This window comes from Pocillopora damicornis, chromosome 6, assembly GCF_964200805.1.
Source record: "Pocillopora damicornis chromosome 6, jaPocDami1.2, whole genome shotgun sequence".
In the NCBI taxonomy this organism is placed as follows: Eukaryota; Metazoa; Cnidaria; class Anthozoa; order Scleractinia; family Pocilloporidae; genus Pocillopora; species Pocillopora damicornis.
Genome location: NC_142675.1, coordinates 10,320,023 through 10,337,694, shown reverse-complemented (window position 1 = coordinate 10,337,694; position 17,672 = coordinate 10,320,023). Strand labels below are relative to the sequence as shown.

Genomic DNA, 17,672 nt, shown 5'->3' with positions numbered 1-17,672 from the left:
TCGTGATTGATCGGTCTCAATCCGTCGGTAAAGTTGGGTCGTTCACTGTTCGGTTCGTTTGTTAAGAAATTATTAATCGTCGTTCTTAGATCTTGCTCGTTCGATTTTTCTTGGGAATAGGGGTAGCTTCATTCTTGGAATACAAGTTACGATGTTAGCTTTGGTAGGATTTTGTTCGCTCAAGCCGATGTACCGTTTGTTTTGGCAAAAAAAAAAACAAACAAACAAACAAATAAAAAATGAAATCGGAAAATTTATGCCCCCCCGCACCCTCTTTAGAATCCTGGCTAGCCCAGGAACAGGAAAATTTCAGTAGGAGATATATGAAGGGGTTCAATCTACCCTTTACTTTCTTGAAAGAATCCAATCTGGTATAAGTTCGTTCGAGTGTAACGACATGCTATTGCTGGTTTTCAGTGTCACGCCATTCAAAATAGATCAAAATAAAAAATAAAAACCGTTCAATCGATTTAGTCTAGAATCTGGAAATAGAAAGAAGCTAGATATGTAAAGACTCTCGCTAAGATTCAGGTCACATCAATTTTTCTTACGGAAGATATGAGGAGAAACGTTTTTCCCAAATTTATAGAGATTTGTATGGAGCCGCCATGCTGGTGCCCACTTAGATGGGCACCAACATGGCGGCCGGAAACCAGCAGAAACATATGTCACTGAGTTTTGCTACAAAAGCGTGAATTTATCTCTCTAAGAACTCATAAACGTAACAATAATACTTTATTCTAATACAAGAACTGTTCAGATAGCTGAATTTCCCTAAATAAGTCACCTTTTAAACCAACATAACAGCTCTCTCGCTCGTCATGTAAAAGGCCACGTCACGCAAAAGCTTAGAAATTCAAGAGTAGTCTATCACTAAACCAAGAACCCATTTGGAGTGAAAATTTGTCTGAATATTAGTTTTTAGCTGCTCTAATACATCATGAAAGTAAAATCTCAGGAGGATCAATAGTTCTGAAGTCTGAAATTTAGTGACGTCACGTGAAAACCAGCAATTGATTAATCATATGGACTTAACTTGTATGCATGCCCTTGAGCATTTCAAATTGGTTATAAGGGTCTGAGAGGCAAAACGAAATATTACCTATGGCTAAACTACAGGCAAAAGTATGGAAAATAATGCTTAATAATGATATCGGCCCTGCCGGGCTCTTCGGAGTTAGATCAGTGTAATTATTGCCATGAGCAATATCCCCAGGCAATTCTAAATCGTTGCGTGATACACTAATTTTAACATGTTGGCCACCGTGCAGCGTTCATGCAACTTTTTTTAATTCAGAGCCGATAATAACACATTACAAATTGCTCCATAAAATTTGCCACGTACATCGCAAAGATACGCTCACCTCGACTAAACATATGGCCAAGAAAAACTTTAGAAGGGAAGAAAGGAAGTTTTTCTATTTTTTTCACCAGAGTTTTGTATTTCGCAAGAGTCGATGATAGCAGAAGAATAACTGTATGAAGTATTATTTCTATTTATATTATTAAAAGATGAGCGAGGCTTCTTATGCAGGAATTCTTATCGTTATGAATAGTTTCTTATGCATCAAGGTGTAAAATCCTACAGGGGTGGATAAACATGACGATTGCTGTATAAATAAAACACCATACGTTCGCTTCCGCGGGAAGATATTTTTATATTATGGCGTACACTGATGTTATTTCGTTGTTGAAGTTTTATTTTAATGTACATCGACGACCATAAAGGACAAACAAATATGACTCCCCTCACTGAGTGCCGTGAATGCAGTTCATATATATTTTTAATGCACTGTAGGATTCGATCAAAACCGATAACTGCATGCAAAACTGTCAAAATCGATACATTTTCACATCCCAGTTATTAAGACCCTGATCGATCCAACACAGTGGTGACAAGTGGAGCATACAGAGTAAACAAAACTAATTTTGTTACAGGATTTATGAATGCCATGGCATTCGTATCTTTTAGTATCTGCTTAAATTAAGAGCTGCTCTCTCGAGGACCTCGAGCGTGGTCTCTGCGGACTCCAAAAATACCTTGGCGGGGGAGAGGTAATTCTACACGTAGGCTACCTAGGGATCTCTGCGATATTTCAATTGGTTTGTTACGCATTCGTCTCGATAACATTTGCGTTTAGCTGCTAGATCAGTGGAGCCGCGTAATCACCGCTCAGATCGAACAGAAACCGGAACCTAAATAGGTCAAATTGGAGAAACCGAAAACTGCATTGGATATCAAATCCGAAAACCCGTTAATATTTTTCGCGAAAACCGAAAACCAAATGCTTATCAACGGAAAATCCGTAAACTACAATGAACACCAAAACCGAGAAACCGAAGTTTTTTGGCACAAAAACCGAAAAACCAATCTATAAAATAGCCAAAAAAGAGAAACCGAAAATCCCAATGCCTCCCTCAGCAAGTTAATATTGCCCCTGCTCAGCGTAAAGTTCTCACTTGTTTCAAAAGTGCTCAGTGTAAATTAAAGTTCTCACTTGTTTCAAAAGTGCCCGTTTGAAGAATTGACTTATGCTATTCATAATTTATTGTTATCGTTTGACTTTGTTGTTATTGTTCGGTATTAACCTTCATCAAGGAAAGACACGGAGAAATATATTTAAGATTTCAAAATTGTAGTGGGGCGGGAAATTGTGGTGTTATCAAATTCATTTCTTAAACCGCAGGACACATATCTGATTTTCGTGGCCCAATGACCCATAATGAAAAGATAGGCTTTTATATAGAGTCTCTGGACTATTTCCTGATTTGATTTTCCGAGTTCAGCAATTCATGGTCATTTTTATTCCGTTCTTAATATTTGTAAAATTCTCTCAAATTTGGATTACTTGCATTCTTCATGAGACCGTGTTTAGTTCGTAATATGTGAACGATGTAAAGAAACGGACAAGAAGTACATTTATTAGGCTTCAATTGATGACTTTCCAAGGCTATTAGTATCAAGCACGAAGCTTCTCCTTTTTGAGCTAGTTATAAACAATTGAATAGATTCCCAATCATCACTTTATTCCCATTTGCTTGAAGCCGCAGACCCCCACGTCACGACGGAACTCTCTTACTTTCTTAGGCGATACCACAATAGCGCAAATGGAACTGGTGCTCCCGGGGCGTTCCATCGATGTAGTAAATGTAGAAATCGCCACAATTCATCACCTTGATATCGATCGACCAGGTACAGCAATTACTCCAAGAGAAACAGACCTTCCTGGTGACTTTACCCTCTTCCACTGAAGGATGGTCGCCGCCCAACCACCCAGTAGCGTGGGTACCGCACCTGGATTTTTGCGGGCAAGATCAAAGCATTTTGACTCCAGCCACTCCTTGGAAGCGATACCAGTTCGGCGTGAGATGGTTATCGCATAAGAGTGGATTTGCACCATGGTTAACATTCCTGCTTGCATCTGCCAGAACTTGATAGTTCTGACATTCTACAGTACGGGACAGAAACAAGCTTCCAATTAGTTCATCAAAGCTATACGTACTCTGCATTATTTCATGAACAATTTCAGACTTGTCCTGTAGCTTAAATAGGCATCAACGACGTACAAGTGCTATTGTTGTTGTCAAGCGACCATTTTCTAGAAGAGACCCGACCCCATCATTTCTTTTTTTACGCTTCACTAGGAAAAACGTTCACCGAAACAGTTTACAGAGAAGAAAGGAAGCCGGCACAATATAATCGTTTCTTATTTGAGGTCCTGAATACATTTATAACTGTAACTAGCAATAGCTAGCTTTTTCTCTTTTCATCAATTGTGTCTCCTCCTTTGTGTTGTTAGCTTATAGAAATTGGGACTAAAGCATGTCAGCTGTTTATACGCCCAGTTGTTCGAAGGCTGGTTAGCGCTAACATAGGGGTAAATTTTGACCCGAGTTTCTTTATTCCTTTGTTCAAAGACAACTTACTCTATTCTTTTGGAGCATCCAATCAACCAATTGTAGATAAAAAGAATAATGCTGAGTTTTCTTTTAAAGCTTTCAGATCTTAAATCTGATTTTACACAAACCCTGGGTTATCTTAACCCAGCTTTGAACAACCCAGTGCAGAATGCTAATTTCTGAGATTAAAATGTTAAAAAAAGCTTCAGGGAAATAAAATTCAGACTGCTTTCGTCTTACTTGGTGGAGTCAAATTTTCCAAAGCTTTAACTCTCACCAACAGCTCTTCAATCACGGAGCAGGCTATCAAAGGACGGGAAAAACTTTTAAAAACGTTTAAGCGTTAATATACGAAACTTTCTTCCTCAACTTTACGCAAACAGCTCAAAAGTGCAAAGAGAACATTACATGGCCGCCCATCCATACAATCTTTTATCTCCTAGTGTTGATACTATCTTTCACGAGTGAGCTTCTCTCACGGATGACACGTAAAGATAGACTCGAATCTAAAAGGAAGACATGTACTGTTCTGTTTATTATAAAAATATAATTTTCATTAAAATCAAAGACTTGAAGCTACTTCAACCTCCGACATAAAAATGAAATTTATAGGTTCTTATCCCAGGAATGTTGCCTCTCGTAGAAAAAGTTGAACTAAACAAGGCATTGTTCGTGAATTTAAAAAAACCCTGCGTGAAAACTAGACAGTTATTTAGATAAACTAGGTTTCCATGCAGGACGACATTTTTATCTTTACATATGGACGTAAACACATAAAAGTACGCTCACTGAAAGTACGTTGGCGGATGTTATCTTTAGTTCATTACAACTCGAATATGAATTCGCAGAGTATAAACAAGGTAAAGGAGCGATGCTTACGGAAGCAGCGGAAACAATGTGAATCTGCAACTTGCCAGTCATGATATGAGATCGTCTCCAAGTAAACACAAATTTATGACCTTTCCTTGAGCTTTCTTAAGATCACAACTCATTACTATAATTCATTAAAAAGAAACGAACGAAACTGATTATGGTTTTTACGAGGGAAGGTGTACGAGCTCACCTCTTTTTTTACGCGTCAGGAAAAGTAGACAACACCTATTATAATTAGGATCAGGACCCTGGCAACAAAGGCCAGATATACTGGATGCGTATTAATCGCGTTGTTATCAGCAGTACCATCAGCTGTGGGGGATACGTCTGTAATGGGTCTCGCTTAAGAGATGAACAGACCGACATAGCATGGATTAGTTGTGATCGATATACCTATGAGATGACGTTGATGTTGAAAGAACACATGCATGTTACAATTTCTATCAGCGCTCTATCATATGAGGAGAACAACATTTTTAAGGAAAAAAAAGGCATAATCTAACTATATTAGTTTTTCCTTCTTTTATATGTTTCTTAGCCTTCAGTTAATCATGCATAAGCCGCAATGGGCCAAGTCGGAAGTTAGAAAACTTCAACGAAGAACTTTGTTCCGAATGATAAATCAACTTTGACCAAAGTGCTATTTTCCATAGAGGGAGATGAATTGAGAGAAAAAACGACCTCATTCATAAACGAGCGAAATTACTCACTGGACTAAAATCTGTAACTGCACGCTGAATTAGCATGTCATGTCGGCATGAACTTAGCTTAGCTTAATGAGAAAAACAATCGCCTACCTGATACTTCAAGTATTGTGGAATTTGAAATTGTTGCGTCTCCAAACGTCAACTTCCAACCACATCGCCCGGTGTCATCCACTTTAACGTCCATAAAAGAAAGAGAGGCTTTGCTCGTCACATACACACGGCCTTTGTAATTCGATGATAAATACTCCACTGGCTTATTCCCTTGCTGTTGAGCTATGATGGTTTCCAAGGTGCCTTCCGAGGTCATAGTCCCCCACTGAGCAAGACTCAGTGTGTGAAAGCCAGAATGATAGTCCCAATGTAGTGTGATGTTATCGCCATCTTGAGCTTGAATCAGACTGACTGGGGTCAGTACAAAACCTTGCGCTTCTAAAGAATAGAAAATCAATCCATGAGACATTCCACTTTTAAAGTAATTATTCAGTATACGTTATAACTGGAAATTGAACGATCTATTTAGGTCAGAGAGAGGGGTAGGAATGCACTCAGCGACTGTTTGGTGCTAACTGGTGATATTGCATGAGTTTTTATCGAGTTAATGTTATTCCTCTAAGTTTTCTAAGAAGTATATCTCACGGCATATGCAGCTAATCCGATTTATCGACAACAAAAATTTTCTTGGTTTACATCAAATGGGAATTGTAAACCAGATATGGGCAGTGTGTGCATTCTGTTGTAATGCACAACCTAACATAATATCAATGTGAATATCATATTTATGTGAGGCATAAATTAATTACTTAACCCATAATCTACCCACAAATCTCTTCTTTCCCTAGATTGTAAGGGGCTACGAATTGGGCATTAAGATAAAGGCAACATTTTCTCCTCTGTTCTGACTATTTATTGTAAGGTTTACATCATAATTGAGCGACATCTTTTGTATCTGTAAAGACCATGTTGTCTATGTCGTGTTTAAGTTATCTTTGGTGCAAAATGTTTAAACCAGTTTTGTTTTAATTTTCCTTTGTATTCTTTAGCATACTTTGAAACAAAGGACGTTAAAAATCAAACTGATTGGAAAAATTTCAGCCCACAACAAATTAAAACTACAACGTAAGAATTTACTCATGTAAGGTATTAATTCCCAGTCAACAAGTAAATTTACAAGACTTCAAAGTCACTGTTGTTATCTGCCAGACAATTTCAATTGAAAAGCTTTGCACAAACAAACTTAATAAATTGTTCAAAGTAATAAGAAGCAGTTTCTGCCCTTGCTCGCCCCAGAAACCAGGATCCTATGTAGTCATGCACTCGCTTCACCAGCTCTGCTTTTGTCTTCAACCTTATTCCCACGTCTCCACGATATTTATGCCAAAATTTAAGCTCTGAGATTTTTAACTAGTCATGTTCTCTTCCAAGAAGAGAAGCGCCAGGTATATCGTTTTCCGGAAGAAATGTCGGATTTGAAATGTTCGAAATACTCGCCACTGCAAACGAAGAGGGACGCAACGCAATAGTATGGCCTTTTTAACCTCTTTTCCATGCAATTCGATCCAGGACGCTCGCGCTGACCGCCATAATGAAAGTCGTGTATAACGTGGCCAAGTATTTTGTTTTGTTTATGACGTTAGTCACAAAGTGAAACTCGTCACGTCTGGCCGAAGAGCGGATATGAATATTCAAATTGAGTTTAACAAGTGATATATACGTCGTTTAAAGATACGGCATGTTGAGCTCATGGTCATCCCGAACGCGAAAGGCAAATATAAATATTTGCAATAAAAAATACAGATGAATAAGCGAACCGAGGAAGTTTTATGAGTTGGTCTGAGGATGTGGAGAGACAAATATGATGAAATTAGATTAATTACCTATCATTGGCAGCAAGTTCTTATTAGGCCTGGATTGTTCTATCACAATTCCATAGAATTTGCAAAACATGACCCGAAGAGGTGGTTTTTCGGTAAGCAGATGACGCACAGGTTTATTGAAGAGAGGAAAAAAATGTTTGAAGTTATTTTTATTTATTTACATCGCCGGTGTAGAACTCCGAAGTGCAAGTAATGGCAAATTACCACACCTCATGTCCGCTCTGTGAAAAGTTCTCACTTTTTTCAAAAGTGCTCGTTTGAAGAATTTACTTATGCTATTCATAATTTATTGTTATCGTTTGCCTTTTTTGTTATTGTTGGGTATTCACTTTCATCAAGGAAAGACACGGAAAAATTAATTTAACATTTTCAAAATTGTAGTGAGGCGGAAAACTATGGTGTTATCAAATTCATTTCTTAGAGCGCAGTTTGCATATATGATTTTCGTATATTTACAGTCTTGATTTATTACTTTACTGGTTTGTTACGAGCCAACATAATGACTAGCTCCCAGAGTTGGCTCGTTAGCTCAGTTGGCAGAGCACTGCACCGGTATCGCAGACGTCACGGGTTCAAAACCCGTACGCTTTCAAACTCATTTCTTAAGCCGCAGTTCATACATATGATTGTCATATATTTACAGCCAATTTTATTCATTTTCCATTAACAGAGTTGGCCTTATGACCTATAATGAAAAGAAGGGCTTCTGTAAAGAGTCTCTGGACTGTTTCTTGATTTGATTTTCTGACTTCAGCAGTGCATGGTTATTTTGATTCAGTTCTTAATGTTTGGAAAATTCTCTCAAATTTGGATTATTTGCATTCTTCATGAGACAGTGGGTAGTTCATCCCATATAAACCATGGAAAGAAACAGATAATAGTTTCTTGAAGTACATTTATTAGGCCTCAACTAATGGTTTTCCAGAAACCAGGGTCTAATTTAGTCATCCACTCGCTTCACCAGCTCTGCTTTTGTCTTCAACCTTATTCCCACGTCTCCACGAGATTTATGCCAAAATTTAAGCTCTGAGATTTTTAACTGGTCAGGTTTTCTTCCAAGAAGAGAAGCGCCAGGTATATCATTTTCCGTAAGAAATGTCGGATTGAAATGTTCGAAATACTCGCCACTACAAACGAAGAGGGACGCAACGCAATAGTATGGCCTTTCTAACCTCGTTTTCATGCAACTCGATCCAGGACGCTCGCGCTGACCGCCATGTTTTGTTTATGACGTGCGTCACAAAGTGAAACTCGTCACGGCTGGCCGGAGAGCGGATATGAATATTCAAATTGAGTTTAACAAGTGATCTATACGTCGTTCGAAGATACTGCATGTTGAGCTCATGGTCATACCGAACGCGAGGGCAAATATAAATATTTGCAATAAAAAATACAGATGAATAAGCGAACCGAGGAAGTTTTATGAGTTGGTCTGAGGATGTGGAGAGACAAATACGGTGAAATTAGATTAATTACCCATCATTGGCAGCAAGTTCATATTAGACCTGGATTGTTCTATCACAGTTCCATAGAATTGGCAAAACATGACCAGAGGAGGTGGTTTTTCGGTAAGCAGATGACGCACAGGTTTATTGAAGAGAAGAAAAAAAATGTTTGTAGAACTCCGAAGTGGCAAATTACCACACTTCATGTCCGCTCTGTGAAAAGTTCTCACTCGTTTCAAAAGCGCTCGCTTGAAGAATTTGCTATTCATAATTTTTGTTATCGTTTGCCTTTGCTGCTATTGTTTGGCATTCACTTTCATCAAGGAAAGACACGGAAAAATTAATTTCACATTTTCAAAATTGTAGTGAGGCGGAAAATTATGGTGTTATCAAATTCATTTCTTAGAGCGCAGTTTACATATATGATTTTCGTATATTTAAATTCATTGCTTCATTACTTTACGGGTTTGTTACGAGCCAACATAATGACCAGCCCCCAGAGTTGGCTTGTTAGCTCACCGGTATCGCAGACGTCACGGGTTCAAAACCCGTACGCTTTAAACTCATTTCTTAAGCCGCAGTTCACATATATGGAGTTCATATAGCCAATTTTATTCATTTTCCATTAAGAGAGCTGGCCTAATGACCTATAACGAGAAGACGGGCTTCTGTAAAGAGTCTCTGGACTGTTTCTTGATTTGATTTTCTGACTTCAGCAGTGCATGGTTATTTTGATTCAGTTCTTAATGTTTGGAAAATTCTCTCAAATTTGGATTAGTTGCATTTTTCATGAGACAGTGGGTAGTTCATTCCGTATAAACCATGGAAAGAAACAGACAATAGTTTCTTGAAGTACATTTATTAGGCCTCAACTAATGGCTTTCCATGACAATTAGTATCAAGCACGAAGTTTCTCCTTTTTAAGCTGGTTATGAGCAGTTTAATAGATTCCCGATCACCCCTTTATTCCCTTTCCGTTGAAGCCATAGACTCTGGCGTCACGACAGAACTCTCTTACTTTCTTAGTCGGTACCGCAGTAGCGCAAATGGCACTGGTGCTCCCGGGGCGTTCCATCGATGTAGTAAATGTAGAAATCGCCACAATTCATCACCTGGATATCGATCGACCAGGTACAGCAATTACTCCACGAGAAACAGACCTTCCTGATGACTTTACCCTCTTCCACTGAAGGATGGTCGCCGCTCAACTACCCAGTAGCGTGGGTACCGCACCTATATGTTTTCGGGCAGGATGAAAGCATTTTAACCCCGGCCGCTCCTTGGAAGCGATACCAGTTCGGCTTGAGATGGTTATCGCATAAGAGTGGATTTGCGCCATGGTTAACATTCCTGCTTGCATCTGCCAGAACTTGATAGTTCTGACATTCTACATTACGGGACAGAAACAAGCTTCCAATTAGTTCAACCAAAGCTATACGTACTCTGCATTATTTCATGAACAATTTCAGACTTGTCCTGTATGTTAAATGGGCATCAACGATGTACAAGTGCTATTGATGTTGTTAAGCGTCCATTTTTTAGAAGAGACTCGACCCTATAATTTCTTTTCTTACGCTTCACTAGGAAAAACGTTCATCGAAACAGTTTACAGAGAAGAAAGGAAGCCGGCACAATATAATCGTTTCCTACTTGAGGTCCTGAATACATTTACAGCTGTAACTAACAATAGCTAGCTTTTTCTCTTTTTATCAATTGTGTCTCCTTCTTTGTGCTGTTAGCTCATAGAAATTGGGACTAAATCATGTCAGCTGCTTATACACCCAGTTGTTCGAAGGCTGATTAGCGCTAACATAGGGGTAAATTTTGACCCGAGTTTCTTTATTCCTTTGTTCAAAGACAACTTACTCTATTCTTTTGGAGCATCCAATCAACCAATTGTAGATAAAAAGAATAATGCTAAGTTTTCTTTAAAAGCGTTCAGATCTTAAATCTGATTTTACACTAACCCTAGGTTATCTTAACCCAGCCTTGAACAACCCGGTCCAGAATGACATTAAAATGTTAAAAAAAGCTTCAAGGAAATAAAATTCAGACTGCTTTCGTCTTACCCGATGGCATTGGAGCTTTTGTCGGGGGAGGTGGAGCTGGAGTCCTATTTTCCAAAGCTTTAACTCTCACCAACAGCTCTTCAATCACGGAGCAGGCTATCAAAGGACGGGAAAAACTTTTGAAAACGTTTAAGAGTTAATATACGAAACTTTCTTCCTCAACTTCACCCAAACAGCTCAAAAGTGCAAAGAGAATATTACATGGCCGCCCATGGATACAATTTCTTATCTATTCATTTTGATACTATATTTCACGAGTGAGCTTCTCTCACGGGTGACACGTAAAGATACATTCAAATCTAAAAGGAAGACATGTACTGTTCGGTTTATTATAAAAATATAATTTTCATTAAAATCAAAGACTAATTTAAAGCACATATTAAGAGCAAATAACGCAGATAATGTATGCATGTAAACCACATCGGCTATGAAGCTACTATAACCTCCGACATAAAAATGAAATTTATAGCCTCTTATCCAAAGAATGTTGCCTCTCGTAGAAAAAGTTGAACTAAACCCTGGCATTGTTCGTGAATTTTAAAAAACCCTTCGTGAAAACAAGACAGTTATTTAGATATACTAGGTTTCCATGCAGGACGACATTTTTATCTTTATATATGGACGTGAATACATAAAAGTACGTTCACTGAAAGTACGTTGGCGGATGTTATCTCATCAATATCTACATGATAAAATACTCGGGGATAGATATTTCATCACCATCACATTGAATATGATAGATCAAGATTTGTTAGTATTATAAAAATTCCACAACTTTCTACAAGTTTTAAATGTCACGTTGGCACTCTTCCAATGCTTTCACCCTGGCTTGCAGCTGTTTCAGTTTCTTTCCTCCACCCACGACAGGTTTGCTTCCTTGTATTAAAATGAACACAAGCAGCGAGGCAACAAAAGTGGATCTCATTTTGGACTGGACTTTAATCTGTGGAGTAGATACAATAAGTCTCAAGAACATTTTTATTCCCATGTCAGCCTCTCTCCTGACTTATTTTCTTTCACATCCTTCCTCGTTGAGGAAAAAGAGAGAAAAAAAAGCAACGAAAACATTTATGGGTACGTAATGACACATTTGGTATTTGCTCCAAAAAAGTTCTCTCATCGTCGACCAAAGTTCTGAATTGATAAGGTTCCCACCTCTAAATCATTTAATTTTTTGCTCGCTTAATTTTCCTTCAGGAGCACTGTTCATTACAACTCGAATATGAATTCGCAGAGTATAAACGAGGTGAAGGAGCGGTGCTTACGGAAGCAGCGGAAACAATGTGAATCTGCAACTTTCAGTAAATATGGGATCGTCTCCAAGTAAACAAAAATTTATGACTTTTCCTTGAGCTTTCTTAAGATCACAACTCCTTACTATAATTCATTAATAAAGAAACGAACGAAACCGATTATGAATTTCTACAAAATGGAGGCAGATCGTGACTAACGAGAGAAACGAGAAAAGTAATTTTCGGATCAAAAGGGGAGCTTGTGTCGGTTGTATTAGTTGGATTCGGGCGAACTACGCATCCAGTACCAAGTATTTCGACACGGTAGACAATTTTGTACATTTTCAGTTTTTGATAATTTGCCGCCATAACGGCACATCGTTAGCATCCAGCAGAAAATTCCAAACCGCAATAAAATATGCCTCCAAATAACGCGACGCCGTAGACCACTTGCACCATTTATGATATCTGAAAACTTTTTCTTTTTTCAGCGCACATAAATTGATCTCTTCAGTATATTTTTTAGTTCAAGGAAGCTGTAAGAAGCATGTTACCTAAAAACTGGAGATGCGAACTTACCTGGGATGTTGTAAAGAACACAGTGTCTATCAACAGGATAAGAAAGATTGTGTGCCCAAACGAATTCGACTACATATATGGTTAGCTGTTCAGGTCATGAACAATTAAAGTAGCCAATTACACTGAAATGTCTACATTTGATGATAGACGTCTTTGTTTTAATGATCATCACAACCTAGACGACAACGTTACCTTCAAAAGAACTCGATGCAAGTGGGTGTTGTTTTGGGTGGAAAATAGTCAACACCAACGTGGGGTATAATTACACAATTTTACCTTTTATTTTGATGTTTTACTTGCTTCATTTTCCTTACCTTCTTAAAAAATAAAATATCCTTTTTTTTCTTACGGCCCTTCAAGCTTGGAGGGAAAACGAACACTGCATAGTCATTTAAGCAGAGAGGGGGGGAGGCTGCTCAATCCATTTAAACATCGTAAAATTATAAATGAAAAAAAAGGAAAACGGCCGGCCCTAGAGAGATGATAGATGTTCTTACTTTAATAATCACACAACCTAGATAACGGCGTGACCTTCAAAAGAACTCGATGCAAGTGGGGTGTTTTGGGTGGAAAATAGTCAACGCCAACGTGGCCGGGGTATATTTACACAATTTTACCTCTTTTTGATGTTTCATTTGCTTCATCTTCCTTACCTCCCTAACACATAAAATATCCTTTTTCTCTTACGGTCCTTCAAGCTTGAAGGGAAAACAAACACTTTAGGGTCATTTAAGCAGAGAATGGGGTTTTTCAATCCATTTAAAGTTCGTTAAATTAAAAATTAAAAAATAAACGTCTAAAGATACTTGAGAACCGTTGTGCCACACGTTGAAATATTGTTCGAGCAGACTTAATCTCAAAATGCAAAATAAAAGATCATAATGTTTCATCTGCACTTGGTAAGCTTCGAAGGAGAAAGTTCTTTTTTTTTAAAGTTTATGTTTTACTCTTGCATGTTGGTACAAGAGTAATGCTGTGAAGCAGAATGCACCCTGAAGATCTCTCCTTTTCTGAAAATTGTTCGAGTGATAAAAATTATTTTGTGAGAAATTTTGACACTGTCCCAAGAATACATAGTTGAAATTTATAAAATAATTCAAATAGTACGCGCGCTCTGATTGGCTATAAAACCATTTTATTACAATATGGTGATGTTAATTTTCCTTGTTACGTGTGCCTGTGGGTGATGATAGACGTCTCTATTTTAATGATCATCACAACCTAGACAACGGCGTTACCTTCAAAAGAACTCGATTCACTTGGGGTTTGTTTTGGGTGGAAAATATTCAACACCAACGTGGGGTATATTTACGCAATTTTACCTTTTATTTTGATGTTTCATTAGCGTCATTTTCCTTATCTTTTTAACAAATAAAATATCCTTTTTTCTTGCGGTCCTTCAAGCTTGAAACGCTTAAGAGTCATTTTACCAGAAAGGGGGGCTGTTCAATCCATTTAAACATCGTAAAATTAAAAAATTAAAAAAAAAAACGGCTCAAGATACTTGAGAGCCGTGTGCCACACGTTGAAATATTGTTCGAACAAACTAAATCTCAAAACGTAAAATATAAGAGCATAATGTTTCATCTGCACCTGGTAAGCTTTTGATTGATTTTTCGAGTGAGAGTGGTCCTGAGCAGGGCTGCTGTAGTTAAAAGCGACTGATTTTTGACAACTAAAGCGCAAGTCATCATGATGACTTTCGATGAAAAACCGAAGGCTGTTGGGACGTCAATTACTGTTACCGTCAACAGCACTACAATGGACAGCTCTCAAGCAGACGATCAAACTATTCCGTCAAATGTTACTCCAAGCTTCTAAACTTTTCAGTTTCTTTTCGCTCGGCTCGACCCTGCTGAAGTGACTAATTTGATTACGCGTTATTGCGAAAATTTTGGCTGCAACCTGGACAACAGTGTTATATACAAGGGAACGCAGTCCAGATGTAATTTGTTTTGAGGAAAAATATTAAATACTCATGATTAATTATTATTTTACCTCGTAAGGCACTTTTAAACCCTTTCTCCGGCTTATTCATGCACCATTATTTTCATATCTACATACATATATACTCTATTGAGACTCCCTTCCAACAGGGCTTATCGGTCACAATGTTACCTATTACATAATACTGGTAATTAAGAAAATTTATTTACAGTAGTTTAATTAAATTCGAAATATATTCAAAGTTATTCAAAATTACTTCGTAAGAAACATATTATTAAAAATTATCCGCTCTAAACTATTAATTTCCTTAGTGTTCTTAATATTGTCGGCTTGCACACTCCATTCCCTTGGACCCCGAGAGTGAAATTCCCTTTGTCCCAATCTGCATTCGAAAATCTACATTGGTCTACATTGGGGGACCACAAAATTGTTATATCCCACTGTGTTCTTATTGTTAACTGCTGAACGTTTAACCATTTACACATTTGAATGCTAAAACAAAGTCGTTTGATAAAACTTTCTCCGTGACATCTAACCATCTAAGAGATCTCCGTTCCTGCGAGATATGGTCAAAGTTCCTTAAACCTATTACGACTCTGTTAGCAAAATTTTGAACCAACTGCAGTTTGTGTAGATTACGTTTAGATGTGTTCCCCCACATTGAGGCACAATGAAATAGAAAAAAAAGCTATTTATAAGTAATAAAAGTGTTTTCATGTCTAAAAGGTGTTTAATTCTACTTATCTGTACTAACTGGTTCATACAACTAGATAAACTAAAGGGGTAAGTTTCTACAGAAACTGTGGTGCTGCGTCGGTGGGAGAGTATAGCAGGTAATTTAGTGTTAACAACTGGGTTGAAAACGTAAATTAGCCACCGTAAAGAGTAAAAAAGCTGACGTTTCGAGCGTTAGCCCTTCGTCAGAGCGATAGAGGCTGTTTTAGTTTAATAAAACTGACTATCAACGGTAGTGACCCGTGGGTACATTATATGCAAATAAAGGTTGGTTTCCATGGGGATGCAATAACACATCCTAACGCGTTAAAAAAAGTAAGCTTTGCACCCTCCCTGAGAACCGTTTTCACAAGCTGTCTTTTTCTCGTTCTCGCTACTCTCGTTTGTTCGATAGTATCAAAATAAGTATAGTATTTCTTATAATTTGTTTTATTTTGTGTAGTAGCGAACTTCCTTAACTGATGTGCAGCGAACGTGTGGCAAACTTCGACCATAGCCGACTCTGTATGTAGCGAAACCGGCCTAAATTCATTATATTGCCCTTTTCACGCTGATGAAACAGACTTCGAATAGAATGATACACTAGGTTTACTTTCCTACTCACCCAGACAGTATCAGTCTGATGAAAAATTCGCCGATCGACGCAATGTTGCCTCACCGATCTAACACTTAGCCATGGCGATATCTTACCGACGCAAACGATATGTCGCTTAGTTTAAACGAGATATCGTTAGGCGGCAGGGATATATCTCTGAGCTTAAACGATATATCGCTGAGCTCAAACGATATATCGCTGAGTTCAAACGATATATCGTTCAGGAAAAACTATATATCGCTGAGTTCAAACGAATAAAAAAAAAAATATCGGCGATATCTCGCGGTTGTTAGGACAATAGCCCTGCGATATATCGCCGATATATCGTTCCAAAGGAAATATCGCTCAATTATTGCCGATATCTGACGATTATCGCGATAAACGACGAAAATCGTTTGCATTACTTTTGCACAGTACTGTATATCGTAGGTAAGATATTGATTAGTGTATAACCCGAGATCCTTAGCAAACGAAAGTGGTGAGATAGGGATGAAGAAGATATCCCAATCTTCTCTTTCTCCTATTTCTTCTTATACGGTCTAAAGAGGGTGAAGGGAAAACAAATACTTTTTTAGAAGTAGGGACACACAGGCGCTAGGGCCAAAAAACCTAATGTTAGTTAATCTCTTTTCATAGTCGCAAAAAAATTTAAAAGAAAAGCTGGCGGAGATCCTTAACGCTAAGAATATCTACGGTTCTCGAGATTTTTATTCGCAGTTATAGATCTGAACCCAGTTGTTCAAAGAGTGGATAACGCTATCTAACGGATAAATTAATATCCAGCGGATAACTGCTAGAAAAACGTACCACGCTTTCCACCAGGTAGCAATTTATCCGATGGATAGTTTTCTTTAACCTTTGAGCCTGTAGTATAAGCGGTGAAGCGTGCACTGGTTGTATTTTTTAGTCGAGCCTCGGTTTTACGTCCCTTCCTCCATACGGAATATTTCTTTGAAGCTTATTAACTTGTTAGAGCGGAGTTAGAAAAGTAAGGCATCGCAAGTTATTGTTATCGCTATTCTTTCGTTTTAACACACATCTATATACAAATTTTGAAAGCTATCTATTCAAAATGCTGAAGGCGCCTACCAAAAGCCGTTTGCGCCCGCATTTCTGGCAAATGAATCATATTCAAAGAGCTCACACGCTCGATTTCTTAGAAAATGCTTCAAGCTTCTAGTCCTTAAAATCCTCCCATCTATTAAATGTTAATCGATGCCTTTTTTCCTTTGTGAAATATCTAGCTGAAAGTGAGATCCAACTTTTCGTTGTTTTCGCTAACAAATTCCACAAGACTAATAAACTCACACTCCTGTTGTACCCAGAGTTGGTTTCCTTTTCATTGAAGCTAGGTGAGTGAAACATCATGAAGGCTAAATGGTTCCCGTACAGGTTCTCATTGTCTGCGTCATATCTTTTTGGGCTTACAGAGTTCAGTTGATGCAGGAAACGTCAATTGCTTTGAACACTCTTTTGAACCCTGGATTGCCCTCGCTTGACTCTTTTTTTCGGAAATCAATACAGTAAATGGTTTAAACCCGGGGGTAACATGTAATAGTGTACTTTGATCGTCCGGGTGTGTGCAGTCCTGAGAAGGACAGTTGTCGGTAGTGGTGATGCACATCAGAGTCAATTTCATAGTTGTTGTCAGTCGAACGTTCTAAGTCCGCTTCGTAAAAACTGATTGGTCAGTTTTGTGGCAATGTTATTGGCTAT

At 38.1% G+C, this 17,672-nt stretch overlaps 1 protein-coding gene across 1 annotated transcript; it reads right to left on the bottom strand.

Moving 5' to 3' along the window:
- Nucleotides 1-9,642: 9,642 nt before the first annotated feature.
- LOC149043883 (uncharacterized) lies at nucleotides 9,643-12,890 on the bottom strand. Its single transcript, XM_089209147.1, has 4 exons — nucleotides 12,680-12,890; nucleotides 11,667-11,811; nucleotides 10,869-10,964; nucleotides 9,643-10,186 (listed from the first exon to the last, which is right to left on the bottom strand). Exons 2-4 carry the CDS (start codon nucleotides 11,791-11,793, stop codon nucleotides 10,008-10,010), a joined length of 402 nt encoding a protein of 133 aa, XP_089065273.1. The 5' UTR covers nucleotides 11,794-11,811; nucleotides 12,680-12,890; the 3' UTR covers nucleotides 9,643-10,007.
- Between the last annotated feature and the right edge of the window lie 4,782 nt (nucleotides 12,891-17,672).

Coding starts and splice junctions, on each gene's coding strand:
- LOC149043883 (XM_089209147.1), bottom strand. CDS start 11,793: ATGAGATCCACTTTTGTTGCCTCGCTGCTTGTGTTCATTTTAATACAA. Junction 10,965..11,666: donor AGCATTGGAAGAGTGCCAAC/GTGACATTTAAA, acceptor GTCCTTTGATAG/CCTGCTCCGTGATTGAAGAG. Junction 10,187..10,868: donor AAAAGCTCCAATGCCATCGG/GTAAGACGAAAG, acceptor CCCGTAATGTAG/AATGTCAGAACTATCAAGTT.